Raw genomic sequence first — 27,795 nt, forward strand, 5'->3', positions numbered from 1 at the left:
ACTTAATTCTCTTTTCTTTACTTTTCTCCTCTGTGGAATAAAGAGTTGAAATGTCATTTATTTGGTCTTTTCCAATCCCATGATACCTTATATTTGAAGAGTATTTTATGCTTTAGTGAGTCTTTATACATACTCTGAGGTAGGTGACAAGTATTATAATCTTTTTTTTGCAACTATCAATTTAATTTAAAATATTTAATTTTTTAAATATTATTATAAAAACTTGAGGCAGTGTATAAAGTGCTAATAAGTCTGAAATCAGAAGACCTGAGTTCAAATCCAACCTTAGACACATAGTAGCTCTGTAAACCTGGGAAAGTCATTTAATCTCTGTTTCAATTCAACTGTAAAATGGACATAATAACATCTACCTTCCAGGGTTGTTGGGAGAACAAATAATATTTGTTAAAAAGTACTTAACACAGTGCTTGTCACACAGTCTCTATATAAATGCTTGTTCCTTTCCCTTATTTAATTGTACAACATTTATCTGAACCATATGAAGTGAGTTTATGTGAGCAGCTTATGAAAATGTTTCATTCTAAAAAAAATAGGCATTATAATGGATAAGGTAAACATTTATTCACTGAATTGTGGAATTGGAAAAAGAATTGCAATGTAAACAAAAAGTGCGCCTCTGTATAGAAATGTGTCAGTTTGTGGAATGCATTATTGCCAAGAGATTGTCTAGACTGAAAACACAATTTTAAAAAATGTAAATTAAATTTTGACTTAATTAAATTAAAATTTAAATTAAAGAACAAGACATAATAAGTTAGTGGAGGGAAACCAGATATTTTAGAAGTTCTCTAACCTTGGAAGTTGAAATCAACCAGGATATCCTTGTTATTCCATCTATACCTCTTGCCATCTCTATCAGTCACAGAATATTGGAGTGGATAAAACAGAGTCTGACTGCCCAGTATGGTACTTATTACGTTTTTAGACAACTCATTTCCTAAAACAAAGGAAATTGTCGATAAAAGGAAATGGTCGCAACCAACCAATTTCCTTTTTACTTCCACTTGTTTAGCAAGAAAATTGTGGCTTTTAAGCCTTTTGTGGTTCTTTCAAAGTAATGAATTTTTTTTTTTAACTACATAGGTTTTGATAATATTGTTTTTGTTGTAGGCGTAAAAGCATTCAGCTGTAATATTTGTAATGCATCCTTCACTACCAATGGTAGTCTCACCAGACATATGGCAACTCACATGAGCATGAAGCCTTATAAGTGTCCGTTCTGTGAGGAGAGTTTCCGAACAACAGTTCACTGCAAAAAACATATGAAGAAGCACCAGACTGTCTCTTCTCCAGTAGCAACAGCTGGAGAGGGAGGAGGAGGAGGAGGAGGAGGTGAAATTTTTTTTTTTAAATTAAGGAAATCTGCTCATTCCTATATTGCTATAATATTCAGCTACTAAATGCTAATTTGTGCTAAACACAAATTGCTAAACAAAGTCTTAAATGTGAAGACCTAAAACTAATGTTTTTCATCTGTTAATTTATAAATACTTCTTTGAGTTTCAGTTATGCTTTTTTTTTTTTGGTTCTGTTTTGGTTTGTTTGTTTTTAAACATTTAGAGGCAATTAGGTGATGCAATGGATAGAATGTGAGTCTTGGAATAGTCAGGAAGACCTGAGTTTGGTTCCTTTCTCAGATGTTTATTATAATTGTATGCCTCTGGAGAAGTCTTTTTAACCTGTTTCTAAGTTTCCACATATATAAAATAGGAATAAAATAATGGAGATAATATGAATATAATAACATCTAAGGTTGTTGTGAGGATCATGAGTTACTCTTTGTAAAAAACCTAAGTGTTATATAAAAACTAGCAGTTACTGTTATTAATGAAGTCACAGAGATAGTACAATTTTCTATATTAAAGAAGAACTCAACCCTGTCTTTATTGTACTTTTAAACTTTTTTATGGTTAGGAAAATGAATGAAAGGTACTATTTTCTTTTAATATGATGAGTTTCTTGAGATTAAGGTTTTTCCAAAAAAAACTTAGTATTTTTACCACCTAGCATATACCGAAATAAACAAACAAAAAATAGATGCTAAAATGGCATTTTTAAGTATGAAAATGCCATCATTTTTTCTTCCACAAGTATTTTGAGTCCCTTGGCTGCTTTATTCTCATAAGAGCTTACTTTCGTTTTCAATCAATCAAATTTTTCCCTTCTTGACTCAGTCAAAGAGGCACACACATAATTTCATAAAGCTAGACATTAGGCTATGTCTGGCTTTCCATCGTGTACCTCTTCTTTCTCTATACTATTTCACTTGGGGATCTCAGGCAGTGCTTATGAATTCAGTCATCTCTTTGTTGATTTTCAGATTTATGTATTCAGCTTTAAACTTTGTTGTTGTACAGTCATTTTAGTAATGTCTAACTCTGTCGTCATTGTATGTGGTGTTTTCTTGGCATATACTGGAATAGTTTGCCATTTTCTTCTCCAGCTCATTTTAGAGATGAGGAAGCAGAAGCAAAGCAGGGTTAAGTGACTTGCCCAAGGTCACATAGCAAGTAAGTATCTGAGACCAGATTTAAACTCAAAAGGGGAGTCTTCCTGATTCCAAGCCCAACAATTTATCTATTTAGCCAGCTAGCAGCCCTTGTAGATTTCTCCTGACCTGTAGTATCACATTCTCAGTAACCTCTTAAACATCTCAAACTTGGTATTATATAAATGTCTTAAATTTAAATATGTCTAAAACTGAAATCATTATCTTCCCTCTTCTTCCTCATTTTCCTGTTGCTCTGGAAGGTATCATCACCCTTCAGTCAATTAAGGCTCCCAACTTAGATGTTATCATTTCCTTATTTTCACTGCCTATATCAAATCATTTGCAAAATTTTTTTTTCCTGTTTCTTTTTTTAATTGCTAAATTTTATTTTCAGTTCCAAATACTTTCCTGCCTTCCACCAATCAATATTCATTATATATATGATGTCATGCAAAATGTATTTCCATATTAACTATGTTCCCAGAAAGAAAAATAACAGAAAAAAATAGATGCTTCAGTTTGCATTTTAAGTCCATCAGTTCTTTATCTGGGAATCAATACGATTTTTCCCTGAGTCTTTTGGAATTGTTATAGATCATTTTAATGATCGGAGTAGGCAATTCTTTCAGAATAGATTATTCTTACAATACTACTTTTATTGTGTGCATTGTTCTAGTTCTACTTACATCACTTTGCATCATTTTGTATAACTCTTCCTAAGTTTTTCTGAAATCATTCCCATCATCGTTTCTTATAATATGATGGTACTCCATCATAGTCATGCACCATAACTTGTTCAGCTGTTTTCCAGTTGATGAGCATCCCCATTGCTTCCAGTTCTTTGCCACCACAAATGGAGCAGCTATAAATATTATTGTACATAATGGGTTATTTTCTTTGATTGTTTTCAAGTACAAAATTAGTAATGGTATTGCTGGTCAGAAGATACGCACAGTTCTGTAATCTTTTGAGCATAGTTTCAAATTGTTTAGGGTATTTTTTCATATGACTAGATAGCTTTGATTTCTTCCTTTGAAAACTGCTTCTTCAAGTCATTTGGCCATTTATCAACTGGGAGTTTCTCTTATTTTGATGAATTTTAATTTTCTTATACATTATGGAAATGAGCCCTTCAACAAAGCATTTTGCTGCAAAGATTTTTTTCCTCTCATTTAACTGTTTCCTTCCTAATAATTAGACTTGTTTTGCTTGTGCATACATTTTTAAGCATTATAGTCTGTGATCTTCTCCATCCCTTATTTTGTCATAAACTCTTCCCCTATCTGGAAATCTAATCATGTACCAATTTTGAGTATTTTTTGGTAAGTGGTTTCAGATGTCTGTCTGCCTAATTTCTGTCACTCTGCTTTCTAGTTTTCCAGCAGTAAATTTGTGAAACAGTGAATTTTTGTTCCATTTTCTTGGTTCTTGGGTTCATCAAATAAATATGAGGTTACTATGATCACTTACTCCTAGATATTATGTGCTTAATCTATTCTATTGACCAACTGTTTAATTTTTTATACAGTACCAGATTACTTTGAGGAATACTGGTTTGTATAGTTTAAGATCTGGTAGTAAGGCATCTTCCTTCCCTTCCTGCCCTCCCACATTGATGCTTTTGATATCCTTGACTTTTTGTTTATGCAGATTAATTTTATTATTTTTATAGCTCTATAAAGTAATTCTTTGGTAGCTTGATTGGCATATCACTGAATAAGAAAAGTAAATTTGGATAGTATTGTCATTTTTATTATGTTGACTTGATCTGCCCATGAGAGCAAGTAATGTTTTTTCAGTTGCTTAGATCTGTCTTTATGTGAAAAGTATTTTGTTTTAAGTTCACACATTTGCTGTGTTTGTCTCACAGTAGACAGTCAAGTTTTTTATACTTTCTGTAAATTAATTTTATTTTATTTTTTGCTGAGGCATTTGGGGTTAAGTGACTTGCCCAGGGTCATACAGTTAGGAAGTGTTAAGTGTCTGAGCCCAGATTTGAACTCAGGTCATCCTGACTTCTGTGCTGGTGCTCTATCCACTGCACTACCTAGCTGCCCCTACTTTCTGTAATTTTAAATGGAATTTTGCTTTCTGTGTCTTCCCTGATGGTTTGATAATATATGGAGGGTTTTGACAGTTCAGTGAAGTGGCTTCAGTGCTAGGCCTGTAGTCAGGAATGCTCAAATCTGACCCCACATATGCATTAGTTGTATGCCCTGGGCAAGTCAGTTAACTCATAAAATGAGATGGAGAAGTAAATGATAAATCATTCTAGTGTCTTTGCCAAGAAAATACAAATGAAGTCACAAAGAATCAGACACAACTCAAAAATGACTGAAAGGAAAGAATATGTACCAGGTACTGTCCAAAGGGCTGGGGATGCAAATAAGGGGGAAAAAAACAACCAATCCCTACCCTCAATGATAGCTTATAATCTAAAAGACAATAACAAAACATAAAAGAAAAATGATGGAGGTTGGAGCTGTGTTTGCACTTGAAACCCAATAAAATTAGCTGATCAAAATGAATAGTTAGCTGGGAAATTTTTAGCCTTCCTTAAAGGAACTCTTTGGGAGGAATTCATTGTTCTAAGTCCTCTGATGTGAGAGAATAGGTGAGTTTGCAGCCAAATGAGCTGAGGTTTTGAGTATGAACCTGAATTACTCATCATGAAGATGATATTTTAAGGGAAGGCATGATGTTCCTGCATTTGGGAAATGTAATTGTTTTGAGCTGATTCTCTTATGCTTTTGTTCTAGAAAGCCAGTCAGTGTTTGGGAGTCTTAGTTTACTGGAATTAATGCTGGCCTATGATTCAACATATTCAGAGTAGTGTTTAGTCCCAAATCCTTTTATGGGTGCTCACCCTAGCTAGCCACACTTGGTTTCTTTTCCTATCTCTGGTCTACTTACTTGTACTCTTTCTGGTGTTCCTGTTGCAGCTATTTTCCCAGCCTCTTCCAGCTTCATGTGTATTTACTGATGTTAGCATTGGCCTTCCTTCCCAACACTCATCTCATTTCTGCCTGCTTCCTCTTATATTTATATTCATTCTGGATTTTCCCATTGATTCTGTCTTTATTACCACAGGTTTTTCTAGATCCTTCTCAAATATCTGCTATGTGAAATAGATGAGCTACTCATGACTTTTCATGTGGCCATCTTACCTGGAAGACCTCCTTCACCTTTTGAAAGATAAGATTTATTCTAAAGGCATTCAAAAACTTATTAACTAGTCTCTTTCCTTTTATCTGTCTTTTAGAATTCCTGATTTCCTTGAAGACATGAGACCAAATTCAAACACCCTCTTATATAGGAAGGCTTTTCCTTCATGTCCCAAATGCCAGAACTTTCCTCTTTGTTCTGTATTTGTCTTATTTGGGCAGTAAAGTCACACAAAAAATAAAGCACCAGTCATGCATTCAAATAGACTTGAATTCAGATTTGGTCTCAGATACTTAGTTACTGAGTGACTCTGGCAAGTCACTCTTAACCACTGTTTTCCTCAACTTCCTCAATTATAAAAATGGGAATAATATACCTCTCAGGGTTGTTGCCAGAATAAAATGATGCAATAGTTATAAAGTATTTAGCACAGTGCCTGCCATGTATTGGGCACTATATAAAAACCAACTATCGTCATTATTATTATTTTATTTAAAATATATCTACCATTTATCCAGTTGTTATAATCATCGGTTTCATCCCTTTCTCTGAGAACCAGTGCTACAATATCAGATTTGTGTCTTTTCATTAAGATATCTAATAATCTATCCTCTTTTTTAACTATACTTTATACATTTACCTACATACTCCTGAAGACATTATATAAAATAAATTTATTGTTTCTTTCTTTCTTGGATTTATCTTCTGAAATTTCTAGATGTCATTACTATTTTTCTTCCTATTTTATATCTACTCTCTGATTAACTTAATCATTCAACAGTAAGTAATTTTATCTTCTTGTTTCATTGTGAAATATTTTGATGAAATTTGTCAAATATATGTTTTATTAACTCTTACCTTTTATATTTCATCCTAGCCTAGAACTTATTGTTTCTTAATTTGAATCCTAGGATATTCTTTTAATTGAAATTGATTAAATTCAGTGAATTAAGCCATTCTGCATACCAGAGTATCACTCAGTTTACCTTTTTAAAGAACTCTTGCCTTTGAATAGTTATTGCTTATCCACATCCAGTAAATTTAGCATTGTAATTAATTTTAAAATTCACCCCATTTAAGAAAAATTAACTATTATTGATGTCAGGTTTGGCATTAAATACTTTGGCATAATTTTATTATTATTACTTTTATATTCCCGTGCCGTAATGTGAGCTGCATAGCATTAGGTTTGTGCATACTATTAGTAATTTAGTACTCAAATGTAGACTTAAAATAATAATAATAATATTATTATTAATCACATATTTTTAGTTCTTAAGTAGTATAAGATTAAACATATTTTATTTATCCAGATAAGTTTAACATTAGATAAAATCTTATTGCCCACAAGAGTATTAATTTTCTCAACTTGTGGAAATATTAAATACCCAATGACTAACTTTTTATTCTTGTCAGTATAATAAACATTCTTTTAATTTAAAATATACTGTTTTTCTATTAGTCTATACCATTTCAAATATATGGACCAAAGTTTTATGAATATGTAAAAAAGATATAATTTTATTCAGTGAGTAGGGAATTCTCTCCACAAAGACAATTGTGATATACTAGATAAATTCTAGTGAATTCCCAGATACATTAATGGTTTCATGACTTATTTAGGGTCACACCCCTAACAAGATTTAAATCCTGGTATTTTGGTAAGGTGTCAAGAATAACTTAATGTACAATTGCACATATCTTTTTAAAGAAATAAAAAGAATAGCTCCTGTGTCTCCAAAATGTAGAAAAATAAATATATTTTTAGTATCGGCAACATAATTTTTTCTTTTAGTGAAAATAAGATTCAAAGTAGAATTTTTTCTTGTTTTCCTTATAACTTTTGAAAGATTATATTATAAAAGCAGCTCAGGAAGTTACAAGGTATTTTACTTTTGGCAGAAAGTTCCAGTAAATATTTAAGAACCCTTTGCCAGTATGTTTTTTTTTTTTTTTTTTTTTTTTTGAATCATTGATAACATTAGAACTAATGCTTTTGGGCTTTTAATATTCTGGCCCCTGTGTAAATGGTATTTAAGAAAATAAGGTTGTGAAGAAGTACTGTACCAAAACCAAATGTACCTCAAAAATCTTTCAAGGTATTGAACTATTAGTTGTCCCAGATCCTAAAAGAGGGAAAGATTCCAAATGACTGGGGGGAATAAATCAGGCAGAACTAGCTAAAAGATTTAAAACGTAATGGGAATTGCATCAATAAATGATTTGCTGTGATAAGACCCTCTCACTGGCTTTCCCAGAGTCTGTCTGACCTGGGCTGAACACCTTTTTCAGCCCAGTGACATTGACCTTTCTTGCAGTTTTTTTTTTTTTTTCCCTTTCTATCTTGAGCTGGAGAGAGGTTTTATTACATCAGACTCTGTTCAGAGACTTGGTTTCATGTGATTTTCAAGGGAAACTGGGAGAGCTCAAGCAGCTTCCTGACTTTACTCCTCCATCTTGGCTTATCAATTGCATCAGTAACTTAAAATCCATATGCCCACTTTCTTATTGAGATTAATCTTTTTTTTTTGTTTTGTTTTAAATAACTTTTTATTGACAGAACCCATGCCAGAGTAATTTTTTACAACATTATCTCTTGCACTCATTTCTGTTCTGATTTTTCCCCTCCCTCCCTCCACCCTCTCCCCCAGATGGCAAGTAGTCCTATATATGTTAAATATGTCACAGCATAGCCTAAATACAATATATGTGTGCAGAACCGAACAGTTCTCTTGTTGCACAGGGGGAATTGCATTCAGAAGGTAGAAATAACCCGGGAAGAAAAACAAAAATGCAAGCAGTTTACATTCATTTCCCAGTGTTCTTTCTTTGGGTGTAGCTGCTTCTGTCCATCATTGATCAATTGAAACTGAGTTAGATCTTCTCTTTGTCGAAGAAATCCACTTCCATCAAAATACATCCTCATACAGTATCGTTGTTGAGGTATATAATGATCTTCTGGTTCTGTTCATTTCACTCAGCATCAGTTCATGTAAATCTCTCCAAGCCTTTCTGTATTCATCCTGCTGGTCATTTCTTACAGAACAATAATAGTCCATAACATTAATATACCACAATTTACCCAACCATTCTCCAATTGATGGGTATCCATTCATTTTCCAGTTTCTAGCCATTACAAACAGAGCTGCTGCAAATATTTTGGCACATACAGGTCCCTTTCCCTTCTTTAGTATCTCCTTGGGGTATAAGCCCAGTAGCAGCACTGCTGGGTCAAAGGGTATGTACAGTTTGATAACTTTTTGGGCATAATTCCAGATTGCTCTCCAGAATAGCTGGATGTGTTCACAATTCCACCAACAATGTGTTAGTGTCCCTGTTTTCCCACATCCCCTCCAACATTCATCATTATTTTTTCCTGTCATCTTAGCCAATCTGACAGGTGTGTAGTGGTATCTCAGAGTTGTCTTAATTTGCATTTCTCTGATCAATAGTGATTTGGAACACTCTTTCATATGAGTGGAAATAATTTCAATTTCATCATCTGAAAATTGTTCATATCCTTTAACCATTTATCAATTGGAGAATGGCTTGATTTCTAATAAATTAGAGTCAATTCTCTATATATTTTGGAAATGAGGCTCCTTTCCTTTATCAGAACCTTTAATGGTGAAGATGTTTTCCCAGTTTGTTGCTTCCCTTCTAATCTTATTTGCATTAGTTTTGTTTGTACAAAGGCTTTTTAATTTGATATAATCAAAATTTTCTATTTTGTGATCCATAATGGTCTCTAGTTCATCTTTGGTCACAAATTTCTTCCTCCTCCACAAGTCTGAGAGATAAACTATCCTATGTTCTTCTAATTTATTTATAATCTCATTCTTTATGCCTAAATCATGGACCCATTTTGATCTTATCTTGGTATACGGTGTTAAGTGTGGGTCCATGCCTATTTTCTGCCATACTAATTTCCAGTTATCCCAGCAGTTTTTGTCAAATAATGAATTCTTATCCCAAAAGTTAGGATCTTTGGGTTTGTCAAACACTAGATTGCTATAGTTGACTATTTTGTCTTGTGAACCTAACCTATTCCACTGATCAACTAATCTATTTCTTAATGTATAGGTTTAAAGATATCTTTGATTAAAAAAATGAAAATAGGTGGGCTCTTGAAATAATTTTCTTTAGCAGACCTCATGTTTCAATCTCTGTTGAGTAACTGAAAGATATTAGTAAAATTGTTACAATTGAAATTCTGAGAGACAGAATTCCAAACATGATCAATCAATTTGTTTGTTAGGCTATCAGTAACTACTAAATTGGATCATTAACTGATGACTAGACACCCAGAGTGAATGTCTTACAGGGACTTTTGAGTAGGTGTCTTTCCTTCTAATTGGCATAGCAGTATATCATTTGGACCTCCTCTGGCATAGACAAAAAATCCTACATAGTAGAAATTTTAATGAGGACATGGGTTAAGAGCTCTTAGTTCCTTCCTGTCATTTCATTAAGGTTTTTTGCTTTGATGGATTTGTGGTATTTATTTTTTTGTTTTTGTTTTTGTGTGTGTGTGTGTGTGTGATTTTTGTTTGTTTGTTTGTCTGTTTTTTGGTGTAGATAGGAAGATTAATCCAGTAGCTGGTGAAAATGGACTGACCTTCAAATATGACTGATTATGCTCCTTTTTGACCATAGTTCAAACTAATTTTTTGACTACTGAATACACAGAAGCAAAGTTTCACTTGGGAAGCCCAACCCAATCTAGTTAAGGAGCCGATAGATACCTTGGGGACTTGGGAATAATCACATTACACAATCATGTTCTTCTGAAAATGCCTGCCCTTCTAAAGTAAAGACTGACAGTGAAGGAAAGAAAGGGATCACAAAGTAATACTGGTTATTCAATAACAGAACATAATGTTAATTTTCTTCACAATATAAGATCCTGCTTTATTTATTGTCCATTACTCCCCCAATACAAAATAAAACAAAAACTATAGTTTACTTTTTTTTCTGTGTTCACATTATAAACATACAATATTTTGTAATAGATGGAAACACAGAAATGTCTTTGATCAAGGCTTAAAACAGGAGCTGTATGCTCATCAGCATAATATACCGTGTATGATTTAAATTGATTAAAAATTTCCTATAAATGATGAAGCCTTCCAGTTGCCCTTATTTATTAGTAACATGTTACTAAAGAAATCAAGACCTAAGATACTATAATCTCCTTAGGCAACCCCTGTTTTCCTTCCTCTTCAAAATTATTTTCATGTGTGACTCCCAAACCTCATGTAATATCTTATTTTATGGCTCACTAAACAAAGTTATTTCTCCTTTTCTGTCTTTCACTGATTCTTGATATGTTCTTACCATATGCATAGCAAACTCAATTATTGAAGGAGAGACATTAAGCTGCTTTTTCTATTGCATTATTGATATATTGTGACTTAATCATATATACACATGTGATAAAGAATGGCTGTTGCCAAAACAGACATGCAGTTGCTTGAGAAGCCCATTGAGTTATTTTATATGTATATTTTTGACAGATACTGAAGACCATCAACTATTAGGAGAAAGATAGTGTATTGAATTGCTTTCAGGAAATTATATATCACTTGCAGTGATCTGGATATATTCCCTGACATAAACATTTTTTTTTTTTTTTTTTTTTTAATGATCTCAGCTTTGGAAGAGGATGTCTTAGGTCATTTAGTCCCACTCATACCTAAATTAATCTGCAGAATAACATGTTAGGAAGTGGTTTTCTCTGATTGAATACTCTCAGTGCAATGAAACCTACTAATTCAAAAAATAGCCCTATCCACTTTCTGGTAGCTCTAATTATTAGTAAGTTGTTCCTCACATTGACTCAAAATTTTTCTTTGCAATTTTGATTCACCGTTCTGGAACCAAGTAGAAAATCTAATTTCTCTTGTAAATGGCATCTACTCAAATACTTGGAACACGCTTCTTTCTCCAGCAATATTTTCCCAAATCTTGTCTTTTCCACTCTATTGATCTTCAATTTTTTTCAGTGGATTCTCATCTGGTATGTTGTTAGTCCCTTATTAATGATATTACCATCCCTGCCTTGGATAATTGAGTTTAATATCCTTTCTAAAATATTGTGCACAGAACTGAATAGCATACTTCAAGTTGAGTCTGAATAAGACATACTACATATACTCTTCACATGTTCTATATATATTTTTTCTTAATGGTGACATAGCTGTTGATCATGGACGATCCAAAATTTTAGTCAAAATTGTTGGTTATTCAGAGATTGCTATTCTAAGCTTTATTAAATTACAGCATGTTGCTAGTTTAATATCTAGGAAGTAGCTTAAAGGATAAGTTTTAGGAATTTTATCATTGGAAAAATAGATTTTAAAAAATAATAATTGGGGCAGCTAGGTGACACAGTGGATAGAGCACCAGCCCTGAATTCAAGAGGACCTGAGTTCAAATATGATCTCAGATACTTAACTCTTCCTAGGTGTGTGACCCTGGGCAAGTCACTTAATCCCAATTGCCTTAGCAAAACAAAACAGAAATAATAATAATTACCTGCATTTATAAATTCATTTAAAATTTGTAGACTACTTTACATATATTATTTCATTTGATCTTCACACAGTTTTACCATTTTGCAGATAAAGAAAGAGAGAAATTAAGTAGACTTTTCTCTTAGTTTCACAGGTAGTTAGTGTCTGAAGTAGGATTTGACTTTGGGTCTTCTTGATCTTTCTATCTATCGAGGAGTTGGTTGAGTCAAGTTTTGGAGAGAACGTAATAAATAAATAGGTGGTATGCTTCACTGATACCCAAGAAAGGTTTAAAGACATCTTATACAAGATTAGGCTAGATCATCTGTAAAGGATTTATGGAAGCATATGGATAAGAATTGCACAAAAGGAGAAATGATTAATAGATTATATGCTGTACTATTAGAAGGAGTTCTCAGTTAAGGTCATAGATTCTTTAAAGTATTTTCATGTTTAAAATTCATCAGAACAATAAGTTTTATTAGGGACCTTTTGTTAATGAGCTATTACTAGCGCTATAAATGTTAAATGAGCCTAAATCTGCAATTCAAATTACCCATAAATACCATATAACAAAGAATAAAATTGTTTTAAAAGGGGAAAAAATAGTTCAGGAAAACTAACCAATATATAAAAGAAAGTCTGTCATAATATACTATAGTGGAGGACCAATAGTCCTCCAATTATGCATTGTTTTCTTTAATGTTGCTTTTTTCCCCCCATTTATCTTGTGTTTATTGTATATATTGTTTTTCTTGTCCTGCCAACTTTACTTTGCATCCCTTCATTTAAATCTTTGCATGCTTCTGATTTTGTTGTAATTGTCATTTCTTATAGAATAGTAATATCCCATTATACCTGTGCTCTAGAAATTGTTTAGCTATTTCCAAGTAAGTCATTATATTTTGTTTACAGTTATTTGCCACTGTAAAAAGTCCTATAATAAATATTTTGGTACATATAGGTCTTTTCTTTTTGTCATTGATTTCTTTGGTTTATATGACTTGAAGTGAAATCCCTGGTTCAAAGCATCAATCGTTAAAATCATTATCCTCATATACTTTCAAATTCCTTTCCAGATTGGTTGGACCAGTTAATAATTCTACCAACAGTGTGGTGGTGTATCTTTCCTCCCTCCACTCACATTCTCTCCCCTCGCCCCTGAATTCCTTTAGTATTGGTTCTGTCTTTTGTTATTTTTGCTAGTTTGCTTGAGATGACTTGAAACCTTTATTTTTTTCTTTTTGACTTGGCATTTATTGCAGTGATTTAATTTTAAAGACCAAATATCAAAAGTTAGTGACTTTAATAATAATATTATATATCATTAATATTATAGATGTCTAGAAGATTTACTAGAGTATTGGGCTTGGAGACAGACATGAAGATCTGTGTTCAAATGCAGCCTTTGACACTTTTGTGTCCATTTAACCTATTTAATCCTTTGTAAAAAGGGAATATTAACAGCTCCTTTTGTTCAATCATTTTTTAATTGTACCCAACATTTGTGACCATTTTTGAGATTTTCTTGGGAAAAACACTGGAATGGTTTGACATTTTCCTCTCCAGCTCATTTTACAGATGAGGAAAATGATGCATACAGTATTATGTGACTTGACCATGATCACACAATTAGTAAATTTCTGAGGCCAAATTTTAACTCGGAGAGTCTTTCTGACTCCAAGCTCAGCACTGTATCCACTGGACCACCTGGTGCCCAGTAGCTCATACCTTCCATTATTGTTAGGATAAAATGAGATAATATTTGTAGTGTTTTACAAATCTTGAGGCTCTGTATAAAAGCTGACTATAATTGTCATTATTGTTTTTATTATCATTATCATTATCATCATCATCATCATCATCATTACTAAATTACAGTATTTTTGTTGCTATTTTAAAGTCTTAGATATTTATCTAAATTATTTATAAAATATCTATTTAATATCTTTATAAAATGACTTCTCTTTTGTGTGTTTCATTTAGTTGTGTGCATGGAAGAAGACGATGAAAATTCTGAAAGAACTGTTCCTAGAAAATCTCGTCCAGGGGTTATCACTTTCACAGAAGAAGAAACAGCAGAACTGGCAAAAATCAGACCACGAGAAAGTGCTACAGTTTCTGAAAAAGTGCTTGTCCAGTCTGCAGCAGAGAAAGACCGGATTAGTGAAATAAAGGATAAGCAGGCTGAACTTGAAGCAGAGCCAAAATATGCCAACTGCTGCACCTATTGTCCCAAAAGCTTTAAAAAACCCAGTGACTTAGTGAGGTAAATTTTGCTCAAATATATTGTTTACAGAGTATTAATTTTCTTCTTGAAGTCGTCATGTTGAAAAACTTTCAGTGCTTTCTACCTGTAGCTTAGGAAATTAGTTTCAGAGATTTATGGCCACTTTTATTTGCCATTTATTCTATCTGTCCTATGATCTTATTTCTGTGTAACAGTAGATATCTCCTATTTAAGTCTTCTAGAAATTCCATTTTGAAGCATAGACTTTAATTGATTACCTAGACCTATGAAATGATAGTCATTAAAAAAACAATATTGAGCACCTACTGAGTGCAAGATATTATGCTAGGTATTTTGGCAAACATAAAAAAAATATATAAAAAGCAATGTGTATTCTTTAGGAATTTGTAATCCATTTGGGGGAATTAGACGTAAACACGTGAATATATAAAATACATTTTTTACCTGCTTTTCAAGAACACCTGAAAAGCACTCCATAATTAATTGCCAGATCAAGGACAAAACAACATATGACAGATCAAATTGTATCTATCAGACAATGACCTTGACGATGATGAATCTAGCAGTTATGTAATTTGAGCCAAAGTTAAGGGAATTGTGATTATTTATTTTGAAAAAGATAGAACACTTAGAAGGATTGTGAAAATTATATTTAGATATTTGGAAGATTCATGTGGAAGAAGGGGTAGATTTTGTGCTGTTCCATAGATCAAAAGCAAGACCAGTAGGTAATATAGTTAGGTAAATTTAAACTCAAGGATAAGAAGAACATTTTAATAATCAGATTTTTCTAGCCATAGAGAAGACTATTAATGATAGTAAGTTTCTTGTCAATTGTTGTATTAAGGCAGAAACTTGATGACTATATTTCAGATATGATAGAAGTGATTCCTTTCCTGGACAAGATGTTGGAGTTGATGATAATAATATCAGTTGACATTTACATAACATTTTAATGTTTATAAAGCACTTTCTAGAAATGCTATCTAATTTAATCTTTATTTAAAAAAAAAACCCTGTTAGATGTGATACATTTATTATTATTGTTATTATTATTATTATTATTTTGTATTGCCAGTGAGCAAACTGAGGAGTTTGGTTTTTTACTCAAGGTGATAGAAGTAATATCAGAATGAGAACTAATCCCATTATGTTCTTCTTTGCAAGACATGAGATAGAGCACATTTTTTATATGATGCCCAATTTTTTCTACAGTCCCCCACCCCCATCTTTTAGTGTTCTATGAGTGCTATTAATTTAGAAGAAGACATATTACATAGATTTGAATCATTTGGAAATGACCTTCAGTTTAATAAATTCAATTTTTAATATGTTAGGTTCCTACTATGTGCAAGAGACAAAACTGAGTGAATGCCAATCATTTGAAGACAAAACTAAAACTCATCCTCAGTCCCCCCCAGGAGTGTATGTTATATTAGAGGGATATAGCATATACCTAAGGCTGAGATAGTCTGAAAGAGAGGCATTTATAATTAGGGGAAATAGGGATGGTTTTATGGAAAAGGTGCAGAATTATGCAGAAAAACTGAAGATTCTGTCGGGCAGAAAAAGGGAGTGTAGAAGGCTATAAGGAATGATGTATAGAGGATGAGATGGAGGGCAGGAAGACGGGGTGCAAGGGATGACTTTGGCACTTGGAAGAGTAGAGATTTCATGACTTCCTTCTTAGGCAGGAGTGCCTGATTAAGAGACAACATGTTGTAATGGAACAATTTAGTCTGAGTTGTCAGGAGAGACTTGTCTTAAGTCCTTCCTTGACATTTATTATCTGAATGACCATGAACTGGTCATGGCCTCTCTGAACTTTGGACTTCTCTTCCAATTAAATGATACTGTTTTCTGTTATTATCTTCTATAACATGGTGATGATAGTAATGGTAATATTCACCTCTCAGGGTTGGTAAGGAGCAAATGAGTTTTGATACTGGCTTTTCCTGGCTTATTCATTTAGCAGTATGATTTCTAGGATATCCAAGCAGTATTTAATCATTCCACTTTTTTTTTCTTTTGTCTGGTTACATGATTATACCACCTCTTTTTCTGATGAAGATGCTTAATGTTTTAGAACTTCACTTTCCTCACCTATAAAACAGTGATTATAATAGTATTAGTTACCTCACAGGTTCTAAGGAAACTTTTTTGCTAATCTTAAATTTCCATAATTGTCAGATATTTTCTCTCTCCTTCATTAGATTGTTTGTGTACAGGCATCTATGTAGCCTCCTCAGCACCTATTATAAATAGGCATTAAGTGAAATGACTGAGCAGGAGAGTCTAGACTGGGCAAGGGAGTATTTTATAGTTAGAAGGCTAATAGGCTAGGTTAAATAGAGAGGTGGTTATTCGTTAATAAGAGGTAGAGCAAGAGGATGACCCTGTGAGAATTCGCTAAATGAATATTTATGGATGAATGGGACAGTTGACAATCAGCTAACATTTTAAAAGTACTTACTGTATACCAGGCTTTGAGCTAAATTCTGGGGATATAAAGAAAGGCAGAAAACAGTCCTTGCTTTTGAAGAATTCTCAGTCTAATGGGGGAGGGAACATACACACAATTATACACTTTATATAGGCAAGATATATGTATATATAAGATAAATTTGAATTCATCACCAAAGGGAAGGCACTCGAATTGTAATTTTAGCTGGAACTTAAAAGAACCTGGGGTTACAGATGAGAAAGGAGACCATTTCAGATATAGAATCAGCCAATGAAAATGCTCAGTTGGGCAATGGAGTTTCTTGTCAATGATAACAAAACACTTAACCCTGGATTGCAAAATATGTGAGTAGTTGTAATGTATAAGAATTCTGCAAAGGTAAGAGGCTGTCTTTGGAAAGGGGCAAACCAAGTATGTATTACAGGTAGAAATGTAGTATTTGATGATGGAATTCATAGCTTGCCTTCAACAGTGGGTAGTTGATGAAAAGTAAAGATTGAGATTAATGAACCTGAACTCAAGGAACTTTGATAGTAAAATGGTTAAAATTATATCTTTAACTTAGCAAAATAGTAAAATGAATTATAAATGGTATTTTGATCTAAGAAAAACAATTCACTTATTTTTTTTTCTTTTTTCTTTTTTTTAAAGAATGGAAATTGTAAGATTTACCTAGCCACTTTTACTTGAGTATTAAAAAAATCTTCCTGTTTTACACATTGCAATTTGTTATCAAAAAGAATGAAAGTTAATCTTTGTTTTATAAAAATAAGTACTTTTTTATGAAGTAGTTCACAAATATTAGAAAAAAATTAAATGTATTTTGTCTAGGCATGTTCGAATACATACTGGAGAAAAGCCATATAAATGTGATGAATGTGGAAAAAGTTTTACAGTTAAGTCTACTCTGGATTGCCATGTAAAGACACACACAGGTAAATAACTTATCTTATTGTATATGAATTATTTTATTGTGTTTCCTTTTTCCTTTCAAAGGTTTCATTTAGTAGCAGGAGGTATTTTCATGGGCAGCCTATATATTCTGAACAAGATGGTTATCCATAGTGCTTAAAAGTAATACATTATGAGTAAATTTTATAAGCATGAGCCCAAAATAAAAGTGTTTCTGACAGCATCAAAGCTTGGATTACTATTTTTTTAATTGAACCTGTGATTTCATTAGTGTATTGAACCATCTCATTTGAATTTCTATAAATTCCAACCAGTACCTGTTCTGTAATATTTGCTTAATGCACTGAGAAGTTCAAACAGAAGGTATCTTTCAAGTCTATTAAATACAGGTCTTTTTGACTCTGAGGCCAACTTTCTGTCCGGTACTCTACATTGTTTGGTTTTCCATGGTTCATGGAAACAGAAAAATATGATGATCTTATTGACTGAGTTAGATAATTGAATTGCGTTGTTGCACAGGTTTAAATTATTAAAGCCCTGGAGTTCCATACAAACAAAATAATCAAATCTTTTATGTAGAGATTTTAGATTAAAACAATGTACATAATTTGGAAGGGGAAAATTACAAATAGAAGAATAAATAGATAACTTGATTTTTTTCTTTTATATTATATTATTTTCTTAAGAATTAAAAGCATACTGCATTTATTTAAATGTGTCAACCTGATGTAATGGAAAGATCATTGAGTTTATTATTAGAGGATTGGGGTCAAAATTGTGCTCCTGTCATTATTTTATGGTTTTGGGAAAGTCTCTTAAATATACATATATATATATATATATATTTATCCTCTCTACCTTGTCTTTTTTTCCCCTTGTCTTTTGGATATAAAGGGAATTTTTAAAAATTACCAAAATGAACAAATACTAAAAGCTCTTTTTTTGAGAACTGCAACTAAATTTTTTCACATTTTTAAAATACTCTAATCACTTGTAAATGAGTTGGGTAAAATTTGGAAACAAATGGAACATATAAATTAGCTTGTTCATTGTTGTTTTCTTGTATTCAACATTTTCTTATGTTATTTGATTCTTTTGTGTTATCTTAGTAGTGTGCAGAGTAAATTTCATATTGTTGATTTATTTCTGTTTATTATAGTAAATGTAACCATGAATTTAAATTTCAGGTTGCCATGAATAAGAAAAAAGAAACATATTTCCAGCCACAATAATTATGGATGACATTTACATAATGCTTTGCATTTTACAAAAGTTTTTTTCTTAAAATAATCTTGTATAATGTATAGTGCAAGTGTCATTTCTGTTGTTCTTATTTTGCTTATAAGGAAGCTAGGGTGTAAGACTTTAAATAGCTTGCCCATGTCTATTAATCTACCTGTGTTGGTCTTTCACACTTCCAAGCTGATTCTAGACTCCAGTGGCCACAGTTTTACTGTTTGGATTAGATGATAAGTTGTAATGCTTTATCTAATACAAAGAGAAAAGAAAGGAAAAATGGTATTGTGTAAAACATTTCAGTCATTTCAAATTACATATGTTAGTAAGTAGAAGTTAGAGGTAGCCAAAAAAAATAGAAAGTAGACTTTCATAGACTTGCAGTTACTGAAATATTGTATCTCTTTTGATACTGCACAGTTTTTAACATTTATTGAATCTCTCTGACTGATGTATCCATTGCTTTCTAGGTCAGAAGCTTTTCAGTTGTCATGTATGCAGCAATTCTTTTTCTACTAAAGGGAGTTTGAAAGTTCATATGCGTCTACATACAGGAGCTAAGCCATTCAAGTGTCCACATTGTGATTTACGTTTCCGTACTTCTGGACGAAGGAAAACACACATACAATGTCATTATAAACCAGACAACAAGAAAGTTAGAAAGCCCATGGCTCGTAGTCCAAATGAGAACCTACAGCCTGTTAATCTCCTCAACTCTTCTTCATCAGATCCCAATGTGTTTATTATGAATAACTCAGTTCAATTTGAACAAAATTTGCTTCAGCAAGGACTTGTTGGTCAGGCCATTCTCCCTGCTTCTATGTCAGGTAAATTTTTCATTTCTTCAGTTTCTACTCATTGGTATTCTTTAATATCTTCTTTTTTGATAAATGTCCTCCCTCACAACTCCTACTGCCTGTTTTCATTCTTCCTCTTCCTTTTTCACATGTTCATTACATTTATATGACTTTTAGCCTCTATTGATTTGGACATGCTTTACTTGCCCTGAAAAACCACACTTAGCTGCATTCATAAATTTTATTTGTAAAACTTACAGTTCTGAAGTCTTTTATGTAAATTTTTCATCACCAATTTTATATGAAACATTAGTCAAATTTCATTCAGCTCTCATGAGAATTTTGCTATGTCAAATAGGAAGTCAATATGTAAGTATATGAGTCAACATCATGACTTCCTTTTTTTTTTTTCCATAATTATAACTTTTTATTGACAGAACCCATGCCTGGGTAATTTTTTACAGCATTATCCCTTGCTTTCACTTCTGTTCCGACTTTTCCCCTCCCTCCCTCCACCCCCTCCCCCAGATGGCAAGCAGTCCTATACATGTTAAATAGGTTACAGTATATCCTAGATACAATATATGTGTGTAGAACCGAACAGTTCTCTTGTTGCACAGAAAGAATTGGATTCAGAAGGTAAAAATAACCCAGGAAGAAAAACAAAAATGCAAACAGTTTACATTCATTTCCCAGTGTTCTTTCTTTGGATGTAGCTGTTTCTGTCCATCATTGATCAATTGAAACTGAGTTAGATCTCTTTGTTGAAGAAATCCACTTCCTTCAGAATACATCCTCATACAGTATTGTTGTTGAAGTATATAATCATCTCCTGGTTCTGCTCATTTCACTTAGCATCAGTTCATGTAAGTCTCTCTAAGCCTCTCTGTATTCATCCTGCTGGTCATTTCTTACAGAACAATAATATTCCATAACAATATACCACAATTTACCCAGCCATTCTCCAATTAATGGGCATCCATTTATACATCCAGCCATTGTGGAGAGCAATTTGGAACTATGCTCAAAGTTATCAAACTTCATACCCTTTGATCCAGCAGTGCTACTACTGGGCTTATACAACCCAAGGAGATACAAAAGAAGGGAAAGGGACCTGTATGTGCCAAAATGTTTGTGGCAGCTCTGTTTGTAGTGACTTCCTTTTTAAAAAGTAGTAATAAATAGGAAAACTTTTGGTTGTCCATTTTTTTGTTGCACTTCTATTTAATTCACTCTTCTGTTAAAAAATTTCTCCGGTCACAGTTTTTTTCCCCCTCATATTTACACAACACTTTAAGATTTGCAAAGCATGTTCTTTGTAACAACCCTTATGAAGTAGATATGTCATTATCTCCATTTTGCAGATAAATAAACTAACAGTTGAAGAATTTAAATCTTAGAATCTATCCTAGCTTCTTTTAAGACCCAGGCTTTCTTCTATGGAAAGCTTTTCCTTTTTGTCTCTTTTATTCTCTTGAAACTCCTCTGTGTAGAATGTAAGTTCCTGAAGGCAGCAGTTATTATTCTGTATCAAGTGCCTAGTATTGTGTATTGCACATAGTAAAGAAACATTTAATAAATATTTTATTGAATTAAGGGATTTGTCCATAATCATGCAGCTAGGAAATTAAAATGAGACATTCAATTTACTAATAGTCATAACATGTTGAAACAATTGTGGGCACTAATTTTCCAACTTTTTTTATGTGATGTTTGTTTTTATAAATTTGCTACAATTCTTCTTTTTGCATAGAAATGCCCAAAGGCATTTCTCTTACATCACAGACCTTTCTGCATGATAGTATATGAGATAGAATAATACATATAAGTCATTTTGTAGCTCATAAAGTATAAATACCAGTTTTATCAGTTGCTGCAACATTTTTTGATTCTTAACATTTTAGGGGTGTGTGTGTGTGTGTGTGTGTGTGTGAAGTCCGGGGTAGCTCCTTGGAGGCCTCAGGGTCAGCCAGAGTCAGGATAAGCAAAAGTCCTTGGTCTTTAGGAGGAGTGAAGGAGACAAACAAAATTGCCAGGAGTTTTGCCAAGGATCTTTCCTAAATTCTAGAGTCCAGATTCTCCACACTTTTCTCCTCTCTGTCCTGTGGCTAAATGAAAGTCTCTCGCCTCTCTCACTCCACCCCCTAATCCTTAACTATAATTCTCTTAACCCCAAGCATTGAGCCAGCATTAACTGAGAGAAGAGAAATTCCAAACATATGAGTTATTGTCCAATAGGTAATTAGCCTTAAGTGCTTGGTTGTCTGATTCAAGCATACCTTTTAAGAGTCTCAGCCCTTTACATGTGTGTGTATGAGAAAAATTTTCTGTTTTAGTAATTGTGATCAGGATTATTTTAATAACATTTGTATATCTTTTTTTTTTTTTTTTTTTTTTTTTGGTAGCTGGTGGTGATTTAACTGTGTCCTTGACAGATGGTAGCTTGGCCACCCTGGAAGGCATACAGTTACAATTAGCTGGTAATCTTGTTGGACCCAATGTACAAATTTCTGGAATTGATGCCTCTAGTATTAATAACATTACACTACAGGTAGGAAAGAAAGCCAGTCATTTGTGTTCATTTGTAATACAATTCTAACTATCTTTTAAATATGAAGTTTTTGTTATACAACTGTCTTGTTTTTCAGATTGATCCTAGTATTTTGCAACAAACATTACAGCAAAGTAATATACTTGCTCAACAACTAAGTGGAGAAACTAATTTGGCTGTACAAAATAACTCCCTTCAAACTTCTGACAGCACAGTTCCAGCCAATGTTGTCATCCAGCCAATTTCAAGTTTATCTTTACAACCCACAGTGACGTCTTCTGCTAATATGACAATAGGACCATTAACTGAACAAGATTCCATGTTGACCTCTAGCAGCAATGGTAATTATCATTTACTTCTCAGTATGAGATTATTGCCTTCAGTAATTTGTTTAATTACTATTATGAAATGATGCTATTAAAGAAGTAGCTCAACACTTATTTCTGATTAAGTGAATTTAATGAAAACTAAGATCAATATATGCATATTTTTCTAAATAATAGATAATATCTATAAAATATATGCATTGTAATTGAATTTGTTTTAAATATAGAGTATATATTTACCCAGAAAAATTCTTGTTCTTTTGGGTTATTAATTAAATTAGTTAGAAATAAATTAGAAGAGAAAATGATCTTATGGAAAAGAGAAACTTTATATTTGTCTCTATATGTGTGTGTATTTGTGTGTGTGTGTGTGTATGTATATGTATATATTTTTGAAAGTTATTTGTTTATTTAAATAATCAGGTACACAAGATCTTTCTCAAGTGATGACCTCTCAGGGTCTGGTATCTACTTCTAATGGTCAGCATGAGATCACCTTGACTATTAATAATTCAAGTCTCAGTCAGGTTTTAGCCCATGCTACTGGTTCCACTGCTCCAACTTCATCAGGATCTTCGCAAGAAATTACCCTTACTATATCTGGTTAGTACTCTATACTTATAACAGTGTAATATTTCAGATTTACAGTATTTTAGGTGTACTTAGTTATTTGTTGGTTACTTTGTAACACTTTCAGTTCAGTAAATATAGACACCATCAAATAGTTTTATACCATCACAATTTTAGTTTGCAAAGTTTTAAGAACTTTTATGTGAATTGAATTATGTTACAGATGCTGTGACTTCTTCTGTGACATACTTCTTATGTTTTCTAAGAATGTACTTCTACATGTGTGTAAAGAAAACAGGTCTCTAGACGTTAAGCATCTTTAACAATATGATTATTTGGATGCTAAAATTCAGTTGAAAATTATTTAGCTTAGCATTTTATGTTTAGAGAACAATAGAAATTTCTTTAACAACTCAAAGATTATAATTATGTACATATAATGTCTTGTTTTTTTTGAAATTTCTTTCTCAACTACACGATCATACTTATTTTTAAAGATTTTATCCAATATTTTGTATGAATATTTGACTTTAAACAATTAGCAATAAACTTTGTCACACTTTTATCAATGTTCATCTTATTTTAAAGCAAACTAACCTTCATAAGCTAACAATACCTTTGAAGTCAATGTGTTGTTCTTTCACAAAGAACTATAAGGGAAAGAATTCTGTGGGCTAGATGGACCATTGGTTTGACCTACTATACCATTTCTTATATTTTAGTAACATTTCTACAATAGGTTTACAGCACTAGAACATTGTGTCTCTTTTCTAACAATAGAATTTAATTTTATCCTAAATAAATAATGAATTGTAGAAAACACTAATAGTTTGAGCTTTGCCTTTTAAAAGGTATCTTGAAATATAGTCACTAATGAATAACAAAACAATTACAATTAATTATATTTAAATAAACTCTTGAATTATTCAGATTGATCAAACCAGCAAATATTTATTGATTTATATCATATGTGAAGGGATACAAAGTCTTTGACTTCAAGAAGTTTACGTTCTAGCTGAATTGTTTATTTCTTTTGTGTTTTATCCAAGACTTTGCTTTTCTTTATCATACTCTTCCATTTATTAGGCCTTTTGACTATTTTATGATTCATTTTATATATATGTATATATATATATATGTGTGTGTATGTGTGTATATGTATATATATATATATGTGTGTGTGTGTGTGTGTGTGTGTGTATATATAGATCTATATATACACACACACACACACACACACACACTGCCTTATTAGTGTAGGTCAAACTAATTAGTTTTTTTTTATATATATATGTATTGGGAAGATTTTGGTGCCGAGGAAGATTGAAACCATCACTAAAATGAGGTTATTAATTTTTTTTCTTAACTACTGTTATGAGTAGTTAAAGATTTAGTCATAGTTCTTAACTTTTTTTATTCCAATACAATGGTGGAGATAAACATTTTTATATTATCGAATACATTTTGTTTTTCTAAATAGAAAACTTTTAAAATTTTTGCATGTTCTAGAGTATGATAATCTTTTTACTTTATTTTAAGATTAAAATATCTAATTATTTATATATTATTCAAACAACTGATATAAGTAAAGCACTACTGTACAATTACTAGATATAAAACTTCTTGGCAGTATTAAAAAAATTACAGTAGCTTATTTTACAATCTCTAAACTTATATACATATTTAATGAAAATATGGAAGATAATCACAAAATTTGAAAATAATTAAAATATTGTTTTAGTGTTATTTCTTAAGAAAGCCCTATTTTCTCTAAATTGATATTTCTATTTATAGTCATTTAATGTGACAAGCACCAAAAGTCTTATTTAAATTGAATTTTTTATTCAGTTAAATGTCTCCACAACAAAAAATATGTTTTAGGGTTTTGTGGTGTTCTCTTCTTTTTGTATAATATATGATGGTTCTCTGGGAGCAGATTTCTTGGGGAGGTTATCTGGAGCAGCCTTAGTTTCTGTTCTTAGTAATAATCACCCCAAACGCAGCCAGCGATTAAAGTACAGTCTTTTATTGTCTCTTCCAAAATAGCCCGGTTAGTTTTCTTAGAGGCCTATTTACTTCCTTGGTTCCAAGAGCTCTTGCAGCTTGTCTGCCAGCTTTGGCCTCCAGCTCTCTCTGAATCTTGGTTCTACTCCTCCAAATCCTTCATTCTGCCCGCCTGCAGTCTCCAGCTTGTCAGTCTCCCAAACTGAACTGACTTCACTTACTCAGCTCCTTTTTATGTTCTTTTAGAGGTGTAAACTCAAAGTTTGATTCCTCCTCTGAGAGTGGGATTATGGGAGGTGTGAATTCACAAAGTTACAAAGTTAATTTTGTGGCTCTCCCATACTTGTGAACTTCAATGTGTGAGCCAATGTGTGAATTCTAAAAGGTGTAAACTCAAGCATTGTTTCTGCCAATTCCAGTGAGTTATCACTAGGATTCTAACAGGGTTTTATCTTCCTTTCTATCTCTATTATTAGAAAACTGAGTTTTTAAGAGAGCCTTAAGAGTTTTAACATGTAACTTGAAGCAAATAAAGTTAATTTTTTAAGTTAACAAAAGTAATTTCTTTTTAGGTCAAGATCTTATTCAACATAATACTAATGGAACTAGTGAATTAAATGGAAGCATACGATTGTCAGCTCCTGCCATCAATAATCAGTCTCCTGGTGCGACATTAACAATAAGTAATGATCAGCTTCTCACTCAGAGCACAACATTAAACTCTTCAGGTATGCTGGAATGATTTAGCCAAGAGGAACATTCCAAAATTTCATATTTCATTTCTTAAAACATATGTAAATAAATATAACAATTTGCATTTCTTTCAGCATGAAAAATATACATATAATTTCCCCAAATTTGTCTGTTACATGTAAGATGAGATGATTTTGAATTATGTCTGCTTTTTAATATTAAGAATTAAAACTTGACAAATTTATTTCTTATAAACAAAATTCTTAACAACCAAAATAAATAATTTTAATCTAATAGATAAAGGCAGTAACAATTTAGTATTTTACTTTTCCCTGTGATGAGATCTAAGTCAGCAAGTCCCCCAATGTAGATTACTATTTCCACTGCAGTATTCTTTATTTTTTGATTACTACCAGGTGGCATTTAGTTCATAGTAATGAACACATGGACAGTGCCTTTGCTGAGATTAGAAACATACTACTGATGAAAATATCTAATTATCTGTATATTATTCAAACAACTAATATAAGCAAAGCACTGCTGCACAATTAATAAACATAAAATTCTTGGCAGTATGAAAAAAATTATAGAAGCTCATTGTACTGTCTCTAAACTTATTTTCATTTTAAGCTTTTCTACACAACACTCTTTATCTGGTTTTGCAAGAGGTTTTCTCATTAAGTTTAATCTTATGACTTTCTTCCTAAACTTAGACTTTCCAACTTTTTTGCATACTAGAAATTTATCTGATTAACACTTGAGCTGTACATAAAATGAACATATAAGCAAAATTTAGTTAAAAACATATCTAATCCATTCCATTTATCCCATTTCTTTCTTTTCCTTAAAGACAAATTCTTTTTTCTATCCCTTAATATAGAGAAAGGAGATAGTTGCCTCCACGAGCATTAAAACATTTTTCATCATTTGGAGGTCTAAGATATAAAACGCTTAAAATTAGTTATTTAAAAAAGGGATTTTAAAGTTTCATAATTTTAATTGAAGCAAAAGGAAAAGATAAATAAAATTTTAATTTAGAATCATATTAGCTATTAGTCTGATCATATTGTGTTAGGACAAGAAGAGTTCTTAGGGATTCTATATGATCTAACCCTCTCCTCCCCCCTTCATTTTATAGATAAGGAACCTACTCCCAGGTCTGTGGAATCATAGTCTCTTGTTATTTTACATTGCTATAGCTTCACTTCTCATTTTATCATGCTCTTTATTAATCTCATAATAAATAATAACTATTAATCACCTCATTTTTAAATTTTTAGATATATTGTAAATTTGAAATAAGTACTTTTATTATTATCCTTGTTACAAGCTAATAAACAAGCTTAATTTGCTCTCATGTAAGCTCATTGTAATTTGATGTGTAATAATTAAGAAACTGTTGTCTTAGCTTCTGTTGTAATATTGCTTTAGGAGTCTTTATTCATAATCAAACAAATTAGTACCAAATATTTATAGTAACTTATATTGATCTGTGAATTTTAGTTTCTAAGTCATTTCTAATCAGTAAAAACTACAGCTAGTCACACCACTGAGCTCTGGTAGAGATTCTGGAATTAGAACTTGGCCCCCAAAATGGGCAAAAAGGATAATGTACTCTCCTACTCATTAAATGACATCTTTTAAGAAGCAGAGAAGTATAATAATAATTAACATTTATTTTAACTTGAGCACAAAAGACATTTTAATCATCTCTCCACTTACTAGTGTGCATGAAGATGTAAAAGTATGTTTTCCCTTATGTGGATCTTTTGTTTATGAGAAGGATAAACAAAAGTGCA

General features: G+C 32.1%; 1 protein-coding gene across 7 annotated transcripts in view; it reads left to right on the forward strand.

The window, feature by feature from the left end:
• Window positions 1–27,795, forward strand: part of ZNF236 (zinc finger protein 236) — a 226,146-nt gene that overhangs the window by 140,279 nt on the left and 58,072 nt on the right. For 6 of the 7 annotated variants that reach the window (XR_004230997.1, XM_031946721.1, XM_031946717.1 and 3 more), the window contains 8 exons: window positions 1,132–1,353; window positions 14,179–14,461; window positions 17,739–17,842; window positions 19,526–19,882; window positions 22,258–22,403; window positions 22,501–22,744; window positions 23,153–23,332; window positions 25,876–26,031. Coding sequence is in view for 6 of the 7 variants with exons in the window: in XM_031946721.1 (XP_031802581.1) it covers window positions 1,132–1,353; window positions 14,179–14,461; window positions 17,739–17,842; window positions 19,526–19,882; window positions 22,258–22,403; window positions 22,501–22,744; window positions 23,153–23,332; window positions 25,876–26,031 (1,692 nt within the window). In the remaining variant the exon portion in view is untranslated. The remainder of the gene's footprint in view (window positions 1–1,131; window positions 1,354–14,178; window positions 14,462–17,738; window positions 17,843–19,525; window positions 19,883–22,257; window positions 22,404–22,500; window positions 22,745–23,152; window positions 23,333–25,875; window positions 26,032–27,795) is intronic. The other variant, XM_031946720.1, reaches the window with a different exon arrangement.

This window comes from Sarcophilus harrisii, chromosome 1 (assembly GCF_902635505.1).
Source record: "Sarcophilus harrisii chromosome 1, mSarHar1.11, whole genome shotgun sequence".
Classification (NCBI taxonomy): Eukaryota; Metazoa; Chordata; class Mammalia; order Dasyuromorphia; family Dasyuridae; genus Sarcophilus; species Sarcophilus harrisii.